At 40.3% G+C, this 19,792-nt stretch overlaps 1 protein-coding gene across 3 annotated transcripts in view; it reads left to right on the top strand.

Moving 5' to 3' along the window:
• Zpbp (zona pellucida binding protein) overlaps nt 1–19,792 on the top strand; it is an 82,474-nt gene that overhangs the window by 22,465 nt on the left and 40,217 nt on the right. The window contains exon 7 of one of the 3 annotated variants that reach the window (XM_063234338.1): nt 678–6,984. The exons of the other annotated variants lie outside the window; for them this stretch is intronic. Within the exon in view, the coding sequence (XP_063090408.1) occupies nt 678–803 (126 nt within the window). The 3' untranslated portion in view covers nt 804–6,984. Of the gene's footprint in view, nt 1–677; nt 6,985–19,792 lie in introns of those variants that run through there. 3 annotated transcript variants of the gene reach the window in all.

Genomic DNA, 19,792 nt, shown 5'->3' with positions numbered 1-19,792 from the left:
TTCCACAGTTAGGAATTTGAATAGTAAGAAAAAACTGCATCCAAAAATAAATATAGTTTATAAAATACTTTCCCATTAAATGTAATTGATTATATGAAGGATTTTTCATTTATTTGGTCTTACTTGCTTTTGCTATTAATTTATTTTTCATAAAAAATTATAGCTGTCATTTTCCCCAGATTTTTTAATTTCCAAAGGTGTTTCCATATTTATATCATACAGTTTATTAAATTCACTTGTGAATTACAGTAGCTGTTTTATAGATTGCTTAGGATTTTTGTGCAAATATTCAAATCATATTCAAAGAAAGACAGTGTTACTTCTTTAGCGTTGTCATATCTGTTTTTCTTTTCTGATCTTGTTTGAATCAGCAGAATTTAGGACCCAACACTAAACATAGGTAGTATTCCCTGTTCCTAGTCTCACAGGCAAAGCCTGCAGTCTTGGTGTGGTAATAGCATTAGATTTTCATAGACATTATTTCTCAAAGTGAGGACGTTCTCTTTTGTTCTTTATCGACTGGGTTATATTATAAATGCTGTTAAATCTCATCTAATACTTTTTTCTGATTTTATTGAAAGAAGCAGATATCTTCATCATGTGTGTTAGTGTTTTTTGTCTTTGGAAATAAAGGATTTTTCTGTTTCCCTTCTTACTGTACTCTCTCTATTCTGTAGGACATGCACCATAGAACCTGTATCATAGATCCATGTTTTGAAACTGCCACAGCACTGACTAGAAAGACATTAACACATCAATTATTTCAGCATTTTCAATTGAAAACTGTGAAGATAACTAGGTGAATTTATAGTTACGAGAATAATTTCAAGAGATTCCTTGTACATTTTTTTCAAATAAACAGTATGCTATCACAACTAAGGATTGTTGACGTTGCTGTTGTTTAATGCTCTTCTTTGACTGTTCCCAATTACTTGTCTTCATTTTGTTTGTCAAGTGTATATAGTTTCATCACTTGTGTAGGATCTTGTGTCCACCACTGTAATGGAAACCCAGAACAATTGCACAGCCCAGATGCGGGTGCCGCCTATCTGTAACCACAACTCCCTCTAGACTCTCTCCCACTGCTGGTCTAATTTTTTCTTGTCCATTTTTAAAGTGGGATGATTTAAGAACATGAACATTCACTCCAGGTGGTCCATGTGTCAGTGGTTTGTTCTTCGTGGTAGCATCACCGTGATGCATGTATCACAGTTATGTTTAAGCGCTGACCTGGTGGAGACCTGGTTTTTGACTGCTGCAGTTAAAGCTTCTGTAAATTTCATGCACTGTGTTTTATGTAGAATAACATTTGGGACATTAATTCTGGGTTATATGATAGTCGCTCTTCCATCCTACAAGCACTGAGTGGGTGAGCGCTTTCCTGTGTCTCATTGCCAGCGGGTTTAGTGAATATTCATGCTCGCCTTTCTAATCTCGGGGCAATGGCCCATCATGGTTTTATTTGCGTTTTTGTTCTTGCTCTTTTTTGCCACTTGCACATTTTCTGTGCGATTTCTGTTAACTGTTTTTCTAGTTTAATTGTTTTTGACTTCTGGATTCAGAGTTCGTATATTCTAGGTCATATTCCTTTTTCCAGTTTTATTCATAAATATTTTTTGTTAGATAATAGCTGTCTTTTCCTCATCTTCACATGGATTTTCATAGAAAAGAGCTTTGTAATTTTTATGAAATCAGATGTACCAATCCCTCACCCCTTTTTAATCTCCTTTTGGTATGAAACTTAAGAACTGTGTGTATACTCCTGTATCCTGAAGATTTGGACCTATTTTTTTGAAGTTACAAATGTGCGGTACTTCGCTGAAGATATTTTTGTTGTTGCTGCTTTCCTGTGAGTGTCTCATTCCTCCAGAAGTATGTAATGAAAATGCCATGCTTCTTTCAATACATGACTGGCGTCTTTGTTAGAGTGTAGCTGAGCACATTGTTGTGGATGTATTTTTGACAGTACCACGGACTGGATGTTAGACAAATACCATATTCTGGGTTACTTAATAACACAAATTTGTTGTGTTATGACTCTGAGTCTGAGAAGACTTGAGTTAAAGCTGTTAGTGGAGTTGGTTTCATCTGTCTTCATTACTTGAAGATGGCTTTGTATTCACAAGGCCTTTCCCTGAGTGTGTGTCTCTGTCCTGATCTCTTTATTGAGGACACTGATCAAGTTGGGGTTTACACTAATGGGCTCATTTTACCTCTGAGGGCCTTATCTTTAAATGCCTGCATCTATTTTATGTCTCCAAATACAGCCATTTCCCCAGTTTCTGGGGCTTAGGCTATCAACATAGGACTTGGGAGAGAGAGAGAAATTCACTTTGTTAGAGTTAGGGTTATCAGACAGTAGCGAATAGCTTTGGGGAGTTTTGTGCTCTTTCTTTATTCCAGTCACACTGATGTGACACTGAATGCCACTGAAGTGCCACCCGCTTTGCTAACCCATTCACAGGTGATGATGAGTACCATGTGCCCTGTTGCCAGCCTGGAGTCTGAAGCCTTGACAGGAGACCTGGGTGGCCCCTGAGGCTCTGTTGCCTTTCCTCCAGCAGAGTTAGAGAGCTTCCCCTACATCATTTGCTACAGTGAACAGTAGATTCTTATTTCATAGGAATATTCATTAAATTGGGGTAGTTATAAAAAACACTTTTAACCAAGTGTTTCACTCAAGCTTAGCATTAAATTTTCTCATTTCTCAGTGTATTTCATTATCATAGGCATATACACATCTAGTTCTAATTTCCTCAAGAAAAATGAACAGTACTTTCTTGGGAAGGAGAAACACCACAGAAGGGTATTTAATTCTTTGCTTTCTGACAGCTTGGAATTTAATTAATAAAATCTGAAATCAGACTATTAAAGATGAAACATGTTTTTATACTATTTACATTCTAGGGGCCATCAGCTGTAATATTCAAACATACTTTTGATGCTTCCTGGCATTATTTTGTTACTTTAGGTAAAATGTAAAACCTTTACTTCCATTTATTTTTACATACCCTGTCCACCTGAGAAACTCTGATTGTCTTATTGTTTCCTCTGTGCACCTTGAGCACCATGGCAGATGGTGTTGGCAGGTTTGCTTCTGATCTGGTACGGAGAAAATCTACTATCCAGTGATAGTACATTTTATGTGTCACCTTGACTGACTAAAGGATGCCTAGAGAGCAGAATAAAACTACTTTCTCTGGCTGTAACCATGAGAACGTTTCTGGAAATGATTGGCATTTGGATTGATGGAATTAACTAAGTCCACAGGGGCGCATGGCTTGGTCCGCTGAGGGCGTAGCTAGAAGAAGAGGGCAGACAGAGGGCGCTCCTTGCCTGTGAGTGAGCTGCAGTGTTCATCACCACTTGCCTTGGGATGCTGGCGCCTCTGGTCCTTGGATGAGGCGGAATTTACCTCCTGTCCTCCAGCTCCCCCACTCACTGGGCTTTGTACTCCTAGCCTTTCTGATTCTATAGCAAATGTGAGCAGGGGGTGTGGTCTCCATATTGTGTGAACCTATTCCTATAATGAGTCTCAGTGAATAGTTGCCAGTTTATATAAGGGACTTAGCCATCCACAGAGTTTGATATACAGTAATGCCTAGTGCAATGTAGGCGCTGAGTAAATCATTACTATATTGGCTTCTTAGGCAAGAGGAAAGTCTATACCTGTTCAATGCAAACACAGTTTTTGAGAAATATTTTCATTCTGCAGTTGATTGAACCCATAAGCATGGAACTCCATGTGTGTGCATGTATGTGTTATTGATCCAATTCTTTGGAGAACTCTGGGTAGTGCAGTTTTTTGTGACAAGAGTGATTCTACTGGAACAATTCTAAGAATGAGTCTTAGAGGTTGGTTCTGTGTTTTCTAGAATTGACTCCCTAATCTGATAGTGACTGGCTGCACTTCAGTATTAAAGACATTATTCATAGTGTTCAGAGAAATACGGTTCAGAACAATACAGAGGTGCTGCACTGGAGTCTCCTAATCAACCACTTTTAAGAGCTGGTTAATTTTGGGCATTATAATTTTCTGCAGTTTTGGAAAAAGGAGTAAACTAATGTTGCTTGGTTGCTGCTAATGTCTCCGAACAAAAGTAAAGATGATCTCAGAATTCAAATGTTCCACCTCAAACTTCTAGAAAAAGAACAAGATAAACCAAAATCTTGTATAAGGGAGCAAGTTATAAAGATCAGAGCAGAAATTAACACACTGGAGACTAAAAAACAATACAAAGAATCAATTAATTGAAGAGTTGGTTCTTTGAAAAATTGAATAAAATTGGCAAACCCTTAGCCAACCTTATCAAACAACCAAAAAAGGAAATTCATGCAATTAGGAATAAAAAGGGTGAAATCACAACCGACCCTGCAGAAATCCCAGATGATCATCTATACCTGCTTTGAAAACTTGTATCCTAACAAGATGAAAAAAACTAAGAAATGGACAGATTCCTAGATACATATGAATTACCAAAGCTGAATCAAAAAGAATATAGAAATTCTAAATAATCCAATATCAATTAATGGAATCAAAGATGTAGTTAAAAACCTATTAGCAAAGAAAGGCCAGGCCCTGATAGATTCACTGCTGAATTCTACAAGAAATTTAGAGAAGACCTAACACCACTACCTCTCAAACTCTGTAATGAAATTAAACAGGAAGCAGTACTTCCAAATTTATTCCTGGAAGCAAGCATTACCCTGATACTGAAACCAAAGAAAGACCCAACTAAGAGAATTACAGACCAATATCTCTATTAAACATTGATGCAAATGTCCTCAATAAGATACTGGCAATCAAGACTGCAACAAATCATCAAGAAGATTATATACCATGATCAAGGGGGATTCATCTCAGGGATGCAGGGATGGTTTAACATATGTAAATCTATAAAGGTAATGCATCATATTAACAGAGTCAAGGACAGTAATCATATGGTCATCTCAATAAATGCAGAAAAGGTTTTGACAAAGTCCAGTACCCATTCATGATAAAAACGCTACAAAAAATTGGAATAGATGGTCTTTATCTCAATCTGATAAAAGTCATACATGACAAACCAACGGCCAACATCATACTAAATGGACAAAAACTCAAAGCTTTCACTCTAAAATCAGGAACAAGACAAGGATGTTCACTGTCTCCACTCTGACTCAAAATAGTCCTTGAAACTTTACCTAGAGCAATTAGACAAGATAAAAAAGGGAATAAAGATAGGAAAGGAAGAAGTTAAACTATCATTATTAGCTGATGACATGATACTCTACTTAGAAGACCCCAAAAAACTCCACCAAAAGACTTCTACACTTAATAAACAAATTCAGTAATGGAACTAGTTACAAAGTCGACACTCAAAAGTCAATAGGCTTCCTGTTCATGAATAACAAACTCACTGAGAGAGAAATCAGGGAAACAATGCCATTTACAGTAGCATCCAAAAAAAAAAAAATGAAATACATAGGAATCAATCTAACAAAGGATGTAAAAGATCTCTACATTAAAAATTACAGTGCTCTGAAAAAGGAGGTTGGAGGAGGATGTTAAAAAATGTAGAGATATCCCATGCTTTTGGATAGAAAGAACCGATATAGTGAAAATGTCCATACTTCCAAAACTGCTTTACAGATTCTGTGTAATACCAATCAAAATTTCATTAGCATTTTCATTTCTCACAGAATTAGAGAAAACAATCTTAAAATTCATCTGGAACCAGAAGAGACCTAGAGTAGCAAAGACAATCCTGGGCAACAAAGACAAGATAGAGGGCATCACAATACCTGACTTGAAATTATACTATAAAGTTTCTGTGATAAAAAACTGTGGTATAAGGGGCTGGGGTTTTAGGTTAGCGGCATAAGTGCCTGCCTTGCAAGCAGGCAGTCGTGAGTTTGATTCCCGGTACTGATAAAAAGGAAAAGACAAACCCAAAAAAAAAAAACTCGTACTGGCAAAACAACAACATAAAATAGGCCCAGAGGTCAACAGAACAGATTAAAAGATGCAGAAATAACTCTACACACAGGCACTTTATCTTTGACAAACGTACCAAACATATTCAGTGGAAGAAAGATACCTTCTTTAGTAAATGTCCCTGGAAAAACTGGCCCTACACGTGCCAAAGATTAAAACTGGATTCATATCTTTCACCATGCACTAAGCTAAAATCAGAATGGATCAAAGATGTTAATATTAAAACAAACGTTAAATCTGCTGGAAGACAGTCAAACTCTGGAAGACATTGATATAGGCAAAGACTTCATGAACAAAACCCAGATTGCACAGGAACTATCATAAAGAGTCAACAATGAATCTCACCCTACTAAAAAGCTTTGGCACAGCAAGAGAACCCAACAGGGTAAAGAGACAACCCACAACCTGGGAGAAAATGTTTGCCAGCTGTTCCTCAGACAAAGGATCACTATTGAGAACATATAAAGAGCTCAAAAAAAATCAGTGCTTCTAGATTTAAAAAACTAACCCGAAAATGAGCATCTGCGATGCATACATACTTCTTAGATGAAGAAATATAAAAATTAAAACAACACTGAGATTTTACCTCACCCCAGAAAGAATGCTACTATCAAGAAATCAACCAATAACAAATTCTGGAGGGGCTGTGGGGAAAAAGGTATCCTCCACTGTTGTGAGAATGCAGACTAGTGCAAGCACTGTGGAAATCAGTGTACAGATTCCTCAAAAAAAAAAAAAAAACCTAGAGCTAGAGGTCCCATTTAACCTAGCTCTGTCCCTTCTGGGTATCTTCCCAAAAGAATTAAAAATATCATACCACAATGATGTATATGCACATATCATGGTTTATGTCAGTGGTCCCCAAGTCTCATGCAGTTATGGACTTGACCAAATCTAGCATTTGTGATGGCTTGTTATCTAGCACTTGGATGGGTGGTGTGAGTGCTATACCTGCCTAGGATGGAGCCAGTATATGATATATGGGTGGGAAGAAGGTCTGTCTCTTTCTCTCTTTCCAGTTTGTGCTTTTGCTGTCTGCAGCGGCCATGAACGGCAGCCCCACCATGCCACCCTGCCTTGAATTCAGCTGAGTATGGACTGAAATCTCCAAGAAGTGTAAGAAGTAAACTTTTCCTGACTTTGGGCATCAGGTATTTTGTCTCAGCAACAAGTAAGACAGCACCCATGTTGATAGCAGCACAGTTTGTAGTAGCTAGATCTTGGAAACAACCTAAATGTCCATCAACTGAGCAATGGATAAAAAATGTGGTATTCATATACAGTGGAGTACTACTCAGCTGTAAAGAATGATAAAGTGGAGACTTACAAGTAAATGGATGCAACTTGAGAGCATACTCCTTAGTGAAATAAATAACACATATGTAAATGTTTCAGTGTAATCTGAAACAAAACATGCACAGGTATATATATATTAAAAATAGTTAAACTAGTTATACTACTGATTTCTCTGAGTTTGCTGAACAGAAAGATAAGTGCTGGTCTTGTTCGGACAATAGAATGCGGATGTCGTGTGCTCTGGGTGAATGATTTGGGGATGTCAATGTGCAACGTATGTACCATTGTTGTCCCCTGATGGACAGGCTTTGAAATATTGTAGTTTTTTCCCCTTCTTTTTCTTTTTATCCCTAAAATAAAATGGATTTGGGGAAAAAAATAAATGTTGAATTTTTTTAAAAATTCAAATAAAAAAGAGAGCCTTATCTGTTGTAGCTATGGACTGGCATTGCTGAGCTCAGATCCAAGCTGCCTCCTCTGCCCGAATGAGTCACAGGCAGCTTGGTCTCATGCCTCCCAGCACAGGTGCTGTTAAGACAAAGGCTGCCCGGGAACGATGGGACCTAGTGAGCTGGAATGAAGATGGTGAGGGGAGCCTGAGGAGGCTGGTGTCACAGAGCCTTACGTCCTGATGCGGCTTCCTGATCAGTGTGCTAGGCTGCCATAAAAGTGCTCCCCAGATGCAGTGGTTGTGGCTCTCCACTCACAGTTTCCACTTCTGCCAGGGAGCCTGGCCTGCACATGGCCTGAATAAATGGGAACGGCCTCTCCTGAAGCACTTACTATGTGGAGTGGTGCTGATTCTCTTCAGGATCCAGTCCTAACACTTGCTTTGCTCCCAAACTTACAGCTGGACTCCAGTCCCAGCAGACTTGTAAGCATGAGGCGTGAAGTGTGGCCCTTGGGAATGTGTATTCTGCTCCAAAAGAACCACTTGAGTCTTCTGATTTGTGTCAGAAAAACATCCAGTGAATATGTGTGGTGGTGAAGTGTTAAAGGGGGGATAATGTTGGGAAGAACACTAAGTTTCTAATACATAGAGAATTAGGTCCAGGGTAGAACCTAATATGTAACTAAAACATTGTACTGTTGATCTTTGCCTTGGGCTTCCCCAAGAGTGCCCTTTTCCCAGAGCGCTGTGTGCTGGAGGGAAGGAAGTAGACCAGTAGAACTGTGATTTACTGCCTCTGAACTGCATTGGTTCCAGGAGACCCAAACTGTTTGTGGCCTCCCTGTCAGGGTGAGGTCAGTGGAGGTGATCAGTGAAGCTCAGGTTGATCCCAGAGTGGGTCCCGGGAATCTCTGAAGTAACCCCTGGTTACTTCCCCACTTCCAAAACACATAATGGGAAAAGCAAACCTAGCAACTAGCAGAAACCCGACCTTGGCTCTTGACTTTATAGACTTGTGATGGGAAAAACCAAGAGAAGCCAGTAAAAAATGCTTCTGCCTTCAGAATGTTGTAAATCAAAAGCAGTGCCACCCTCTCAGGAGGCTGCAGAGGTTGATTCCAGCATCACTGACTCAAAAGATGGAGGATTGCTAATTCTTGCCACCTCCCCATTATCTCCTGTTTCACTGTGCAGAAGCGGACAGATGTATCTTGGCAGTGCAGGGATTATCATAAGCAGAACCAGGTGGTGAAGGTCACTAATTGCAGCTGCTCCACCACATGTGATTTCATTGCTTGAGCAAACTAATACATCTCTGGATGCCTGGTCTGTAGCTATTAATGTGGCAGTTCCTTGTCCTTATCCCTGTCCTTACAGCCTACCAGATATTTGATGTTAGCTGGCAGAAGCCAGCAATGCACCTTTGCTCATCTACCTCAGGATCTATCAGCTTGCTAGCTCATGTTAGAATTCAGTTCCTAATGGCCTTTCCCACCCACGAGATACCACAGTGGTCCATTATATTGATTAGATTGTGCTAATTGGACCTAGTGAGTGAGAAGCAGTAATTATTCTAAATTCTTTGAATAGACATTTGCATGTCAGAGGATAGAAAATAAATCTGACTAAAATTTAGAGGCCTTCTACTTCAGTGAGATTTCTAGGGGTTTGGTAGTGTGACACAGGCTGTGATGTCTGGTCCTTCTTGAAACCAAAAGGAAGTACCATGCTTAGTGGGTGTGGTGAATTAACCCGAGTGGGAACGCCCAGTTAAGAGGAGTCAGCATGGTTCTGGATGTGGAAGACCCATCTGAAGATGGTTGTCAACAGCATAAAAGGAGAAAGGTAGGAGAGGATTTCATACTGCTGATTTCCAGGAAAAGCTTTTTTGGCTGGTTTTCCTGATTCACACTCAGCAGCTCTCATAGGAGGAGGAGCTTGGGTTCTCTCTGTCACAGGGATGGCTGCCTTTCGCATGGGGAGGTGGCAGGAATTAACAATCTGGTCTTGTCATTTGTCCTGAGCCTCACTTATTGACTCTAGGGCAGATGCCTCAGCCTTCGGATACAGAGCCTTCAGCCTTTTGGTGAAGATTCTTCTGCCTCCAGTGCCAGCCCTTGGGCTTTCTAGCCCAGGCCCTTGGGTCCTCCATCTTGGATTACTTGGGCTCCTGACATGAGGCATTGGTGCAGGCTCTGGGCTCAAGCTAGACTGGGGGTGTAGGGAGGATTGCTGTGGGAGCAGGTCCTCGTCTAAATCCTTTGGGTCTCATGCACGGGCTGAGCTCTTGCACTCTTCTGCGTTTGACTTTCTGGGTGATCATTTATGTGTCTTGCATAAAACCTGTTCTCTTGAAAAACCACTGACCACAACAGTGAGGTTACTTGGATTTTGGAGGTGACATTTTTCTCAGTTGGTTGTGTTATTCTGGCCCATGTTTGGACACTTTTCCTGGCAGGAATAATGACTGGATATGCACTGTATGCTTATGGGTAGCGTCTGGTCAGTGTGTTTTTCTGGATTACCAGGGACTGAGCAGAAGCATGATTGGAAAACTAATGTCAAAGGAGTGTGAGGAAGAGGCGGGTGGACAGACCTCTCTGAGTGGGCAGTACAGGTGGGTGCATTTTTGTCCTGTGTGAGTGTTTATCCAAGGGAGACCACAACAACATGAATAACCCTGGGCCAGGGTGCCTTCTCCTGTGATCACAGCCTCCTTCGTCATCCATGCCTGTCACTGTCAGTTGGATTCATGAGCAGCATATGCATAGTGGCAGTGGTAGACATCATATATGCATGCCCAGGCTGCCAGCTGCAGAGATCTAGATGGAGACCCTTGTACAGCCACATTGCTAAGGGGCCAGCCAGCAACCTGGTGACAGGTGATTGCCGTGGACCACTTCCATCACAGAAGGGGCTGGTCTTTGCATATTGATTTGCCATTCCTGCATGCAGTGCTTGTGCCAAAATGAGTCTGCATGGACCTACATAATGCTTTATCCACACGGCATTCTATGCAGTGCTGTTTCTGATCGGAGGACTCTCTTCACAGCAAATGAAGTGTGGCACCTGGCCCATGCTCATGGAATTACTTGTGTTTACCATGTTTTCCACTATCTTGGGGCAGACAACTCATCAGAACAGTAAAATGCCCTTCTGAGTTATGGCACCAACTGGGAGCAGTACCAACTGAGCAGGGACCTGTAGCATCTCATTTCTGCCAGATAGGAATGCAAGTTTTGAGTGAGTTGGGTGATCCTTACCCACAATGAGCTGTTGAGCTCCAGGGTGGCCTCTTTCCACCTAGGTGAGCAAAATTGAAAGTCTAGGCATCTGAAGGTTCTCTATCCAGCTTGTGAAATGGCGCCCTATTGTTTTCTGGATACAGAGCAGGGAAAATGGAAGTCCTGCTTTGTTCTCTTTCTAGTACTTCTGTGATGCCACCCCAGTGTGAGAATTGGGTGCTGGGTGGCAGGCTGATGCAGCGGTTAGTTTCCCTCTTAGATGTTAGAGAGCTGTGCACTGAGCCCTCACCTTTGTGTAGAATGTTATTGTCTAATATTTATCTCTCTGTAGACTGCTCCTTGTGTGTTTCTACACCCAAGGCTTTTGGTGGTGCTTTGGTTTTACTCACACTGCTTAGCGCATCCCAGTTGCCAGCTTTGTTGACTCCCAAGTGTGAAACAAAAGCCCAAGAAAACCATCTCTTTCATTGATTATAAGGTCTCTAGCCGAGGGCCTCTTCTTCCCAACTGTCTGAGTTTCCTATTTGCTTCCTATATAATATCCAGCATTCTTAATTGTATCTGGCAGGTGTTACGGTTGATACATTGTGTCAACTTAAGAAGTTTAGAAACTTCAGAGACTCAGCAGGGAGCCATGATCCTTACTTTGTGAACATCCTCAGCCCATGCAAGGGCAGGGCACAGAGATGGTGTGAGTGCTATACCCTCCCCGGAGGAGGCTGGCCTGTTTACAACATAAGGCAGTAGAGGCTGTCCCCTGCCCCCCCCCCCCCGCCCCGGCTCTGGCTGCTTTTGATGGATGCTGCCTTAAAGTGTTGCCCGTGCCACGCCACCCTGCCTGGGAGCCAGTTGATTATGGATTGAAACCTCCACAGACAATGAGCTAAACAAACCTTTCCTTCTTCATTTTAGGTGACAGGTATTTCTTTCCAGGAATGAGACAAAAGTAACCAAGACAGAATTTGGTACCAGAGAAGTGGGGTCTTTGCTGTGACTATACCTGACCATGTGGTTCAAGAGCCTTTGGGACTGGCTTGTGGGAAGAGTTTGGGAAGGTTCGGAGGTGTTACCTGAGGGAGTAGAGTTGGAACATCTGAAGCTGTTCTATATGGGAAGTTCTGGTCAGAGCTCAGGAGACCAGAAAGCTGACAGAAATCTTGGTGGTAAAGACCAGGCTTGGGAGGTTTCTGCTGGGAAGGACTGTGTTGGGTACTGGACTCCAGAGGATACATGTTATGGCTTGGCAGAAAGTTTGTATTTTGCTCATGCCCAGAGACTGCCTGAAACTGAAATTAAGGGTGGTGGACTAATTAATCTGGCAGAAGAAATTTCCAGGCAGTCAAATGTTGAGGCTGTGGCATGGCTATACTTGGAGGCTTTTAGCCAGATTTGTTTTGCAAATCAAGAGCAAGGAGCCCTGCAGGATGGCTTAAAGCATTGTCAGTTTGGCTAGAAAGGAAGCTCTAATAAAGCTGGGGACTGCAAAGATAGAGCTGAGATCTCTATTGCTGAAGAGGAACAGAGGAATAGAAAAGATGACCTAAAGGTATTACAAAAAGCAGCAAGCCTTGAACCTTTTCAGCCTCAAACCTGCAAAAGTGAAAGATTTTGCTTTGAGAAGAAAGCCACAGGGCCTGGGGATTTAGCTCAGTGGCATAAGCGCCTGCCTTGCAAGTAGACAGTCGTGAGTTCGATCCCTGGTACTGATAAAAAAGAAAAAAAAGCCACAGAGGGCCATGTTCCAGAATGGCACAAGCACAGAAAATTTGTTCCTCAGAACTGGATTGAGAGTGTGAAGCAATCTAGGCACTTGACCCCTACAGACAGGAGAGAAGAAAGCCTGGCAGCAGACCTCATCACCTCGTGGCACTAGGTTTAGGTGCATACCAAATGCAAGAGTTCACCCAATTTCAGAAGCCCTGGAGACAAAGCAACGTGTGAAGCTGTGAGTATGAAGCTGAAAGTGCAGTGGAGACTCCAGCAGTTTGGAAAAGCCAGGAGCATAGATCACCCAAGGAAACCTGCAAGAAGGGAGTGAAGCCAGCACAAGACAGAAACTGTGGGAGCTCCAACCACCATAAGTGCTACGGGGGGTGGAGTCACTGAAGCCTTTTGGAGCTCAGAAAGAGATTGCTTCAGATGGTTGTGGGACTCCAGGACTTAATGTTTTCTGCTGAATTTAACACTTGCTTAGTCCCAATCCTTTGTATCCCTTTCTATACTTTTTGGAATGAAAATGTTTATTTTGTGCCACTGAATGTTGGAGGTGTTTAATTATGTTTTCATTTGTGCAGTAACTTGCAGCTAAGGATTTGCCTTAGATTTCAGAGGGGTCTTGGGACTTGGGCCTTTCAGCAGTGCTCAAACTGTTAGGACTATGTCTAGGCCTTGCAGATGGGCTAAGTGCCTTTTGCATAAAGGGATGTGCATGGGTCTTTGGGGGCCAGGGGTGGAATGCTGTGGTTCTAATGTAATAAAATATAATGTTGATGGGCTCCATATTGGCTCTTAAGGATAGTTAAACCTGTGTTACTGTCATGGTTTATGTCTATGGCCCCCAGGCCTCATGAGCTTGCATTGTGCATTCGTGATGGTTCATTGTCTAGTGTTTGGATTGATGGTGTCAGTGCTACACCCACATAGGGGTGGAGCCAGGATGTGATGTAATGGCAGGAAGAAGGTGTGTCTTGCTCTTTGCTGGTTCCTGTTTGCAGTTGGCAGCTGCCATGAACTGCCGCCCAGTCATGCCCGCCTTACTTGAAGCCAACTAAGTGTGGACTAAAACCTCCAAAAACTGTAAGAAATAAATCTTTCCTTTCCCAACTTGGGCTGCACGTATTTTGTCTCAGCAACGAGTAAAAAGTAACTAAGACAGTTACGATGTTCAAGCTGTGAAAAGATATGAGTAAACAGGTCTTGTATCTGGAAACAGGTTTAAAGAAATGTGTCTGGTTGCCAGGTGGGCAATCGGAGAATTGTTATGGTTGATTCATTGCATCAATTTGAAAAGTTTAGAAGTTTGACTAAGAGACTCAGCAGGGAGCCAGGATCCTTACTTTGTAAAAATCCTCAGCCTGTGTAAGAGGAGGTTTGGAGGTGATATGAGTGCTACACCTGCCTGGGAAGGAGTAGCCTGCTTACAATATAAGGGTGGAGAAGAGGCTTGTTCTTCCGCCCTTTCTGTTCTTGTTGTTTCACGTCTTCTGCTGCCTTGAAGTCTTGCCCCTGTGTCATGCCAGTCTGCCTTGGAGCCAGCTGATTATGGACTGAAACCTCTACAAAGGTTGAGCTAAATAAACCTTCCTTCATTTTGAGTGTCAGGTATTTTGTCTCAGCAAGGAGACAAAAGTAACCAAGATAGAAGGAAGAATGGAGAAAAATGTACCAACCCTCTTCAGGGTAATGGGGTAGAAGCCAAGGTAAAAATTTTTTAAATTTAAAAATTTGAAATCAAAACTTTTAATTTTTTGTTTCTCGTACCAGTTGTGTATATGTATGTTTTATATGCTCTGTGTAAAAAATCTTTCCCCACCCCTAGTTTGTAAATATTTTCTCAACATTAGTTCTGAGTTACAGTTTTACATTCAGTTTGGTGAACCACAAACAAGTCAGTGTTTGTGTCTGTTGTAAAGAAGGGTTGAGGTTAGCTTCCCCTTGTGAATTTCCCTTTCTTGCAGAACATTGATTGGAAGTCCATCCATTTCTCCTTGACTCACCCCTTACGGTTTTGTTCATAGTAAGGTGAGCATAAATGCTTGTCCCTGCACTGTCCTGGCCCATTTGTCTCTGCACCTGCCTCACCTGGGTTCTGCTCTGCCATGCTTAATGCACCTGTGTGCCACCTCAATCAGGGGTGTCAACTCCGCAGTGTTACTCTATAACGTTGTTTTGCCTATTTTTGTTATGCTCCACTTCTAACTAAATACCAAAATCAGTAACTCCAGAAAAGGAGTGCAGGAGTTTAGATTAGGAATACACGGAGTGTGTTATGTTTGGTGAGAGCTGAGATTTTAAGTTTATCGATTCCCTCTGAGCTTGTCATTTTTCATTTATTATTTCTTCTTTAAGGGCCAGGGATTTAGCTCATCAGACTGAGCACCTGCCTGGCAAGCGCGTAATCATGAGTTCAATCCTGGTACCAAAAAATAAAAATAAAAAATAAAAAAATTATTGGCCTGCATCCGCCTCCCCAATCCTGGCTGTGCTTGGAGGACTATGTAGTTCTAAGCAAGCAGGTGGGTGCCACTGGTTCCAGAGGCCCAGCGGCCTGGTGTAAGTGCTGGAAAAATTGCCTCTCCATATGCCGAAAACTAAAACTAGACCATGCCTATCACCATGTACTAAATTAAAATCTAAATGGATCAAAGATCTGAATATTAAAACAGAAACACTAAATCTATTGGAAGACAAATTAGGTAGAAACCTTGAAGGGGTTTGTAGAGAATTCATGAACAGGACTCAAACCGCACGGGAAATACTTCCCAGAATCAATAACTGGGACCTCCTCTTATTAAAAAGTTTCTGCATATCAAAAGAAATCTCCAGCATAGTGAAAAGAAAACCCATAAACTGGGAAAAAAATCTTAGTGAACTCTCCCTCAGACAAAGGACTTCTGTCTAAAACATATAAAGAATTAAAAAAATTCAGACCCCCAAATTCAAAGATTCAATTCAAAAATGGGCATCTGAGATGAATACACACTTCTCAGATGAAGAAATACAAATGGCAAATAAATACATGAAGAAATGTTCATCATTAGTCATTAGAGAAATGCAAATTAAAACCACACTGAGATTCCATCTCACTCCTAAAAGAATGGCCAGGATCAAGAAAACCATCAACAACAAATGCTGGAGAGGCTGTGGGGAAAAAGGAACTCTCCGGCACTGTGGGTGGGAGTGTAGACTGGTGCAACCATTGTGGAGGTCAGTCTGGAGATTTCTCAAAAAGCTAGGATTGGAAGTCCCATTTGTTCCAGCTATCCCACTTCTAGGCATATTCCCAGAAGAACTGAAAACAATCATACCACAGTGATATATGTGCACCCATGTTTATAGCAGCACAATTTGTAATTGCCAGATCTTGGAAACAACCTAAGTGTCCATCAACTGAGGAATGGATAAAAAAGTTGTGGTATTTTTATACAATGGAGTACTACTCAGCTATAAAGAAGATCACATTGAGATATTTATAAATAAATGGATGCAGCTTGAGACCATACTCATATGTGAAATAAATCAAACTCACATGTATGAATACTGAATAGTTTCCCTATTGTAAGAAATGATTCAAATATATAAAAGTATGTGGCAATCATGATTCCCCATTATGTGGCTTTAAAGCCTTATAAAGTTTTCACTCATTAATTGGAATGGCTTTATTCTGGGCTGTTTGATATTGCCTGTGATGATATGAACAGCTATTTTGAAGAAAATAAGACATCATAATAGCTAGTGCTGATTTAATATCATCTTGTTTTGAAGTCCCACCAAACTGTTGTTTTTCTGTCTCCATTGGTTTTATCATGTTGTATCTTTTTTTTTTTTTGTCTTTTTCGTTTTTATCGGTACCAGGGATCGAACTCACGACTGCCTGCTTGCAAGGCAGGCGCTTATGCCGCTGAGCTAAATCCCCAGCCCTATCATGTTGTATCTTAACTGGATTTTATTATACATGATAGTATAAACAAAAATTTTTATAGGCAAAGAGATAATATAGAAACCATTGTTCGTTTTCCATCAGTTGGTTCTAAATACCCTGTAATACTTTAATCTTCTTGAATGGTTTCACACTGCACTGGTATGTTTGTAGCCATAGTATACAAAGTTATACTCAAATATTTCAAGGAAAGACCACACTATGGTAACTACTATTAAGTCGAGTTATCTTGTGGTGAAGCACTGGGTTGCTGAAATTGTTATGCTTTGACCTGTATTGTTATGTTATGTCCTCTTTTATCTCAATCTCCCCATTTTTAAAAAAAAAATATTATTTTTTTTAATTAAGGGAAAAAATCAAAAAAATTAACAGGATATATTATAGTAACTTTTTTATTTCCTATTAACTTGAATTGAAGCCCTATATTGCTCCCTCCATCTTGTTTTGACTGATTTTACTCTGTTCTGTTCTGTTTGATAGTATCAAGTTTGAGGGTATAGGCAACTACTTTGAAGGCAATAAGATTCACTATGACGCCCATTCTGGTTTGACTATTATCTTCTTTTGAAGTCCTGTAATGTCTCCAATGTTTAGGTTTTATTGGTCTTGTTCTGTACTGTTTTGTTCAATTTTATTATACCTAATGATATAGGCAAATCTTTTTAAGGTAGCAAGAGGCATTATGGTAACCTTTGTTGATTACCTTGTATTCTGTTTTTACATCATGTACTATGTCCATCCTTGTTTTGGCTGACTGCTTTGTTTTGTCATGTTTGGTTTTATTCTCTTCCCCAAAAAAAGTAATAAGAACTATGGGAGTAATAAAACCCAAAATGTGTAAATGTTGTTGTAAAAAAGAAGGAAAAAAAAGTGCTCTAAAGGATACAACTGCAAATGTGTTTAGGTGTGTTAGGATAGATGACCATATTACTAAGTTTTTGTTGGATCATTGAACACAATTGTTTGGAGTCTCACTGTTTGAATGTCCACTTGTATGCTTTAATCCTGTAACTTGAACAACTATTTCTAAAATGACAATATGTAATCTATTAACTAGTGATTTCTTATTAAATTTTTTTGAAATTCTGTATTACTTGTACCCTTACACTGTTTTTTTTCTGTACTTTAAATAAAATATAAAAAAAAAATTAAAAATTCTTTAAATTCCCCAAACTACATGTTGGCCTTCCTTTCTTCAGTTCTTATTTTGCTAAACTTTCTGTAAGTTTTGTTTGTTATTGTAAATACTTTAAACTTTTATTTTACATTTGGTTGTACACAGAACATAGCTGACGTTCATGCACTGCAGCTGGGACTGCTCTAAACTCATTTGACAATTGTTGCCTTGTAGTTGGACTGTTAAGGCCAATTGGGTTTAGCTATCAATTTGTTTCTTTCGTATTTAAATTCAGTATCTTGCCAACTTTTTCCTGTTATGTCCCATCTGGTTTTGTAACTTTTTTGCCTTTTATCTTTCTTCTTTTGATTGATTTCACCTTTTAAAAATGATTCTGTATTGTAATTTTGGCTTAGTGTTTGCTTTATTATTTGCAAGTGATGTTTACTGTTGTGTATGGATTGGTTTTTATTCTATTATGTATCATTTTCTCTGGTTTGCTATTCTTCCTGCTATGCTACTTTCCTAACTTTTAAAAAATGGATACAAAATTTTATGTTATTTATATGTTGTATTTTTTCTTATGGTAGTTTCAAGTTTTACCATACATAATTGAGAAAAGTGTTGAAAGTTAGTTTATCATATCTACCTAAAAACTGAATACCTTAAGCATCTCTAGTTGTTCATGACCAGCTTTCACTTTTCATGGCTTCTTTCCTCCAGAGTTATGTTAACTCTGTTGTTTTTATTGCTTTTGTATTTTTTTTTAAGACTATTTTAGGGTACTGGAAACTATAGGTTAATGCACAGTTTTATCTAGTTTTGACATCTTGCATCTCAGCCCTTTGCCTGTCATTTCCTTCTTCCAGAATTTTCCATGCTTCCTGTTGTACAGATAACTACTCTCACCAATTCAGAAAAATGTGTGGATAGGGCCCTGCAATTATTTCCCCCCATTTGTCTTTCTGGAGTTTCTAATGGCTCTGTTTTGGATTTTCTTGTTGTTTTTGCTAACTCTTTTACATGGATTTTTTTTTTCTTGCTTATTTTTGTATTCTGAGTAATGTTTGTTGCATTTCATTATTCTGGCTCCAGCTGGGCCTAGTTGTTCTGTCCATCACAGTTTTAATTTCCTTTCGTTCACTGTTTGTGGTTCCAGTGGGTCACCTTTAAGGTGTGCCTCTCACCAGTGTGGCCTCGGTGTCTGACCTCCCTCAGCAGTTTCACAGAGGGTCTTCGGGTCCTTTTGCCTCAGGCTCCAGGGTTGTTGTTGAGCAGAGCCTAGCTGAAGCTATTTTTTGCCTTGGAGTTTCCCGTACAACACAAAAGATGCTATAAAAATGGCAAACCCACAAGTAAGCAGACTGTTACGTTGGGATTTGTGGAGGTTTTGCCCCCATCTGTTTGTTCCCCATCTCTCCATCTCATATTCCACTTCTTACAGAGAGGTGTTTTTGTTTTTCTCCTTTTTGGTATATTTTCCTGGTCCACCACTGTCTTCTGGAGTCTTGGGTCTCTTCCCTGGCTTAGAGACTTCTCGTGGTCTCCATAGGCTGGTAAATGAGAAGCACTGGCCTGCTGAGGTTAGTACCAGTGGCAGGGCAGTGTCCCTGTGTGTGCAGCTGTCTCCGTGCCTCGGCCCTCATCTTTGCTTTGTTTGTTGTTCCTCGGGTTCCCCTCCCCTCCTGCCTGTCCACCCTCCTGTCTTCCTTTTCGCACCGTCTCTTGTGATAGAAATGGGCCTGCCCAAGCCTGTTCTGTGATCAGGTTGGTGATCTGTAGCACGACAATTTCTCTCTTTTTTAAACCTCATATTCTGTCTACTCCCCATTTTCTCTGTCTGTTTTTTTTTATTTTGGTTTTTTAAAAAATTTTATTTTAAAGAGAGTAAAACCAAAGAGAACAAAATAGAACAAAGCAGATGAGAAGAAAACAATGTAAATAACACAGATTTCAAAGCAAGACAACAGGAGATCATCATTGTCTACCATAATGTCTCTTGTTTTCTTCTAAATAGTTGTTATCTATATCTTCACACACAATGAATTAATACAAAACAAAATAGTATAAAACTGATCAGAAGAGAGTGATGGAGGAATTACAGGCC

This window comes from Cavia porcellus, unplaced genomic scaffold (genome assembly GCF_034190915.1).
Source record: "Cavia porcellus strain 051 isolate PalLab524CR breed Dunkin Hartley unplaced genomic scaffold, mCavPor4.1 scaffold_23, whole genome shotgun sequence".
Classification (NCBI taxonomy): Eukaryota; Metazoa; Chordata; class Mammalia; order Rodentia; family Caviidae; genus Cavia; species Cavia porcellus.
The sequence above is the reverse complement of the archived record's forward strand: the minus strand, read 5'-3'. Positions and strand labels throughout refer to the sequence as shown.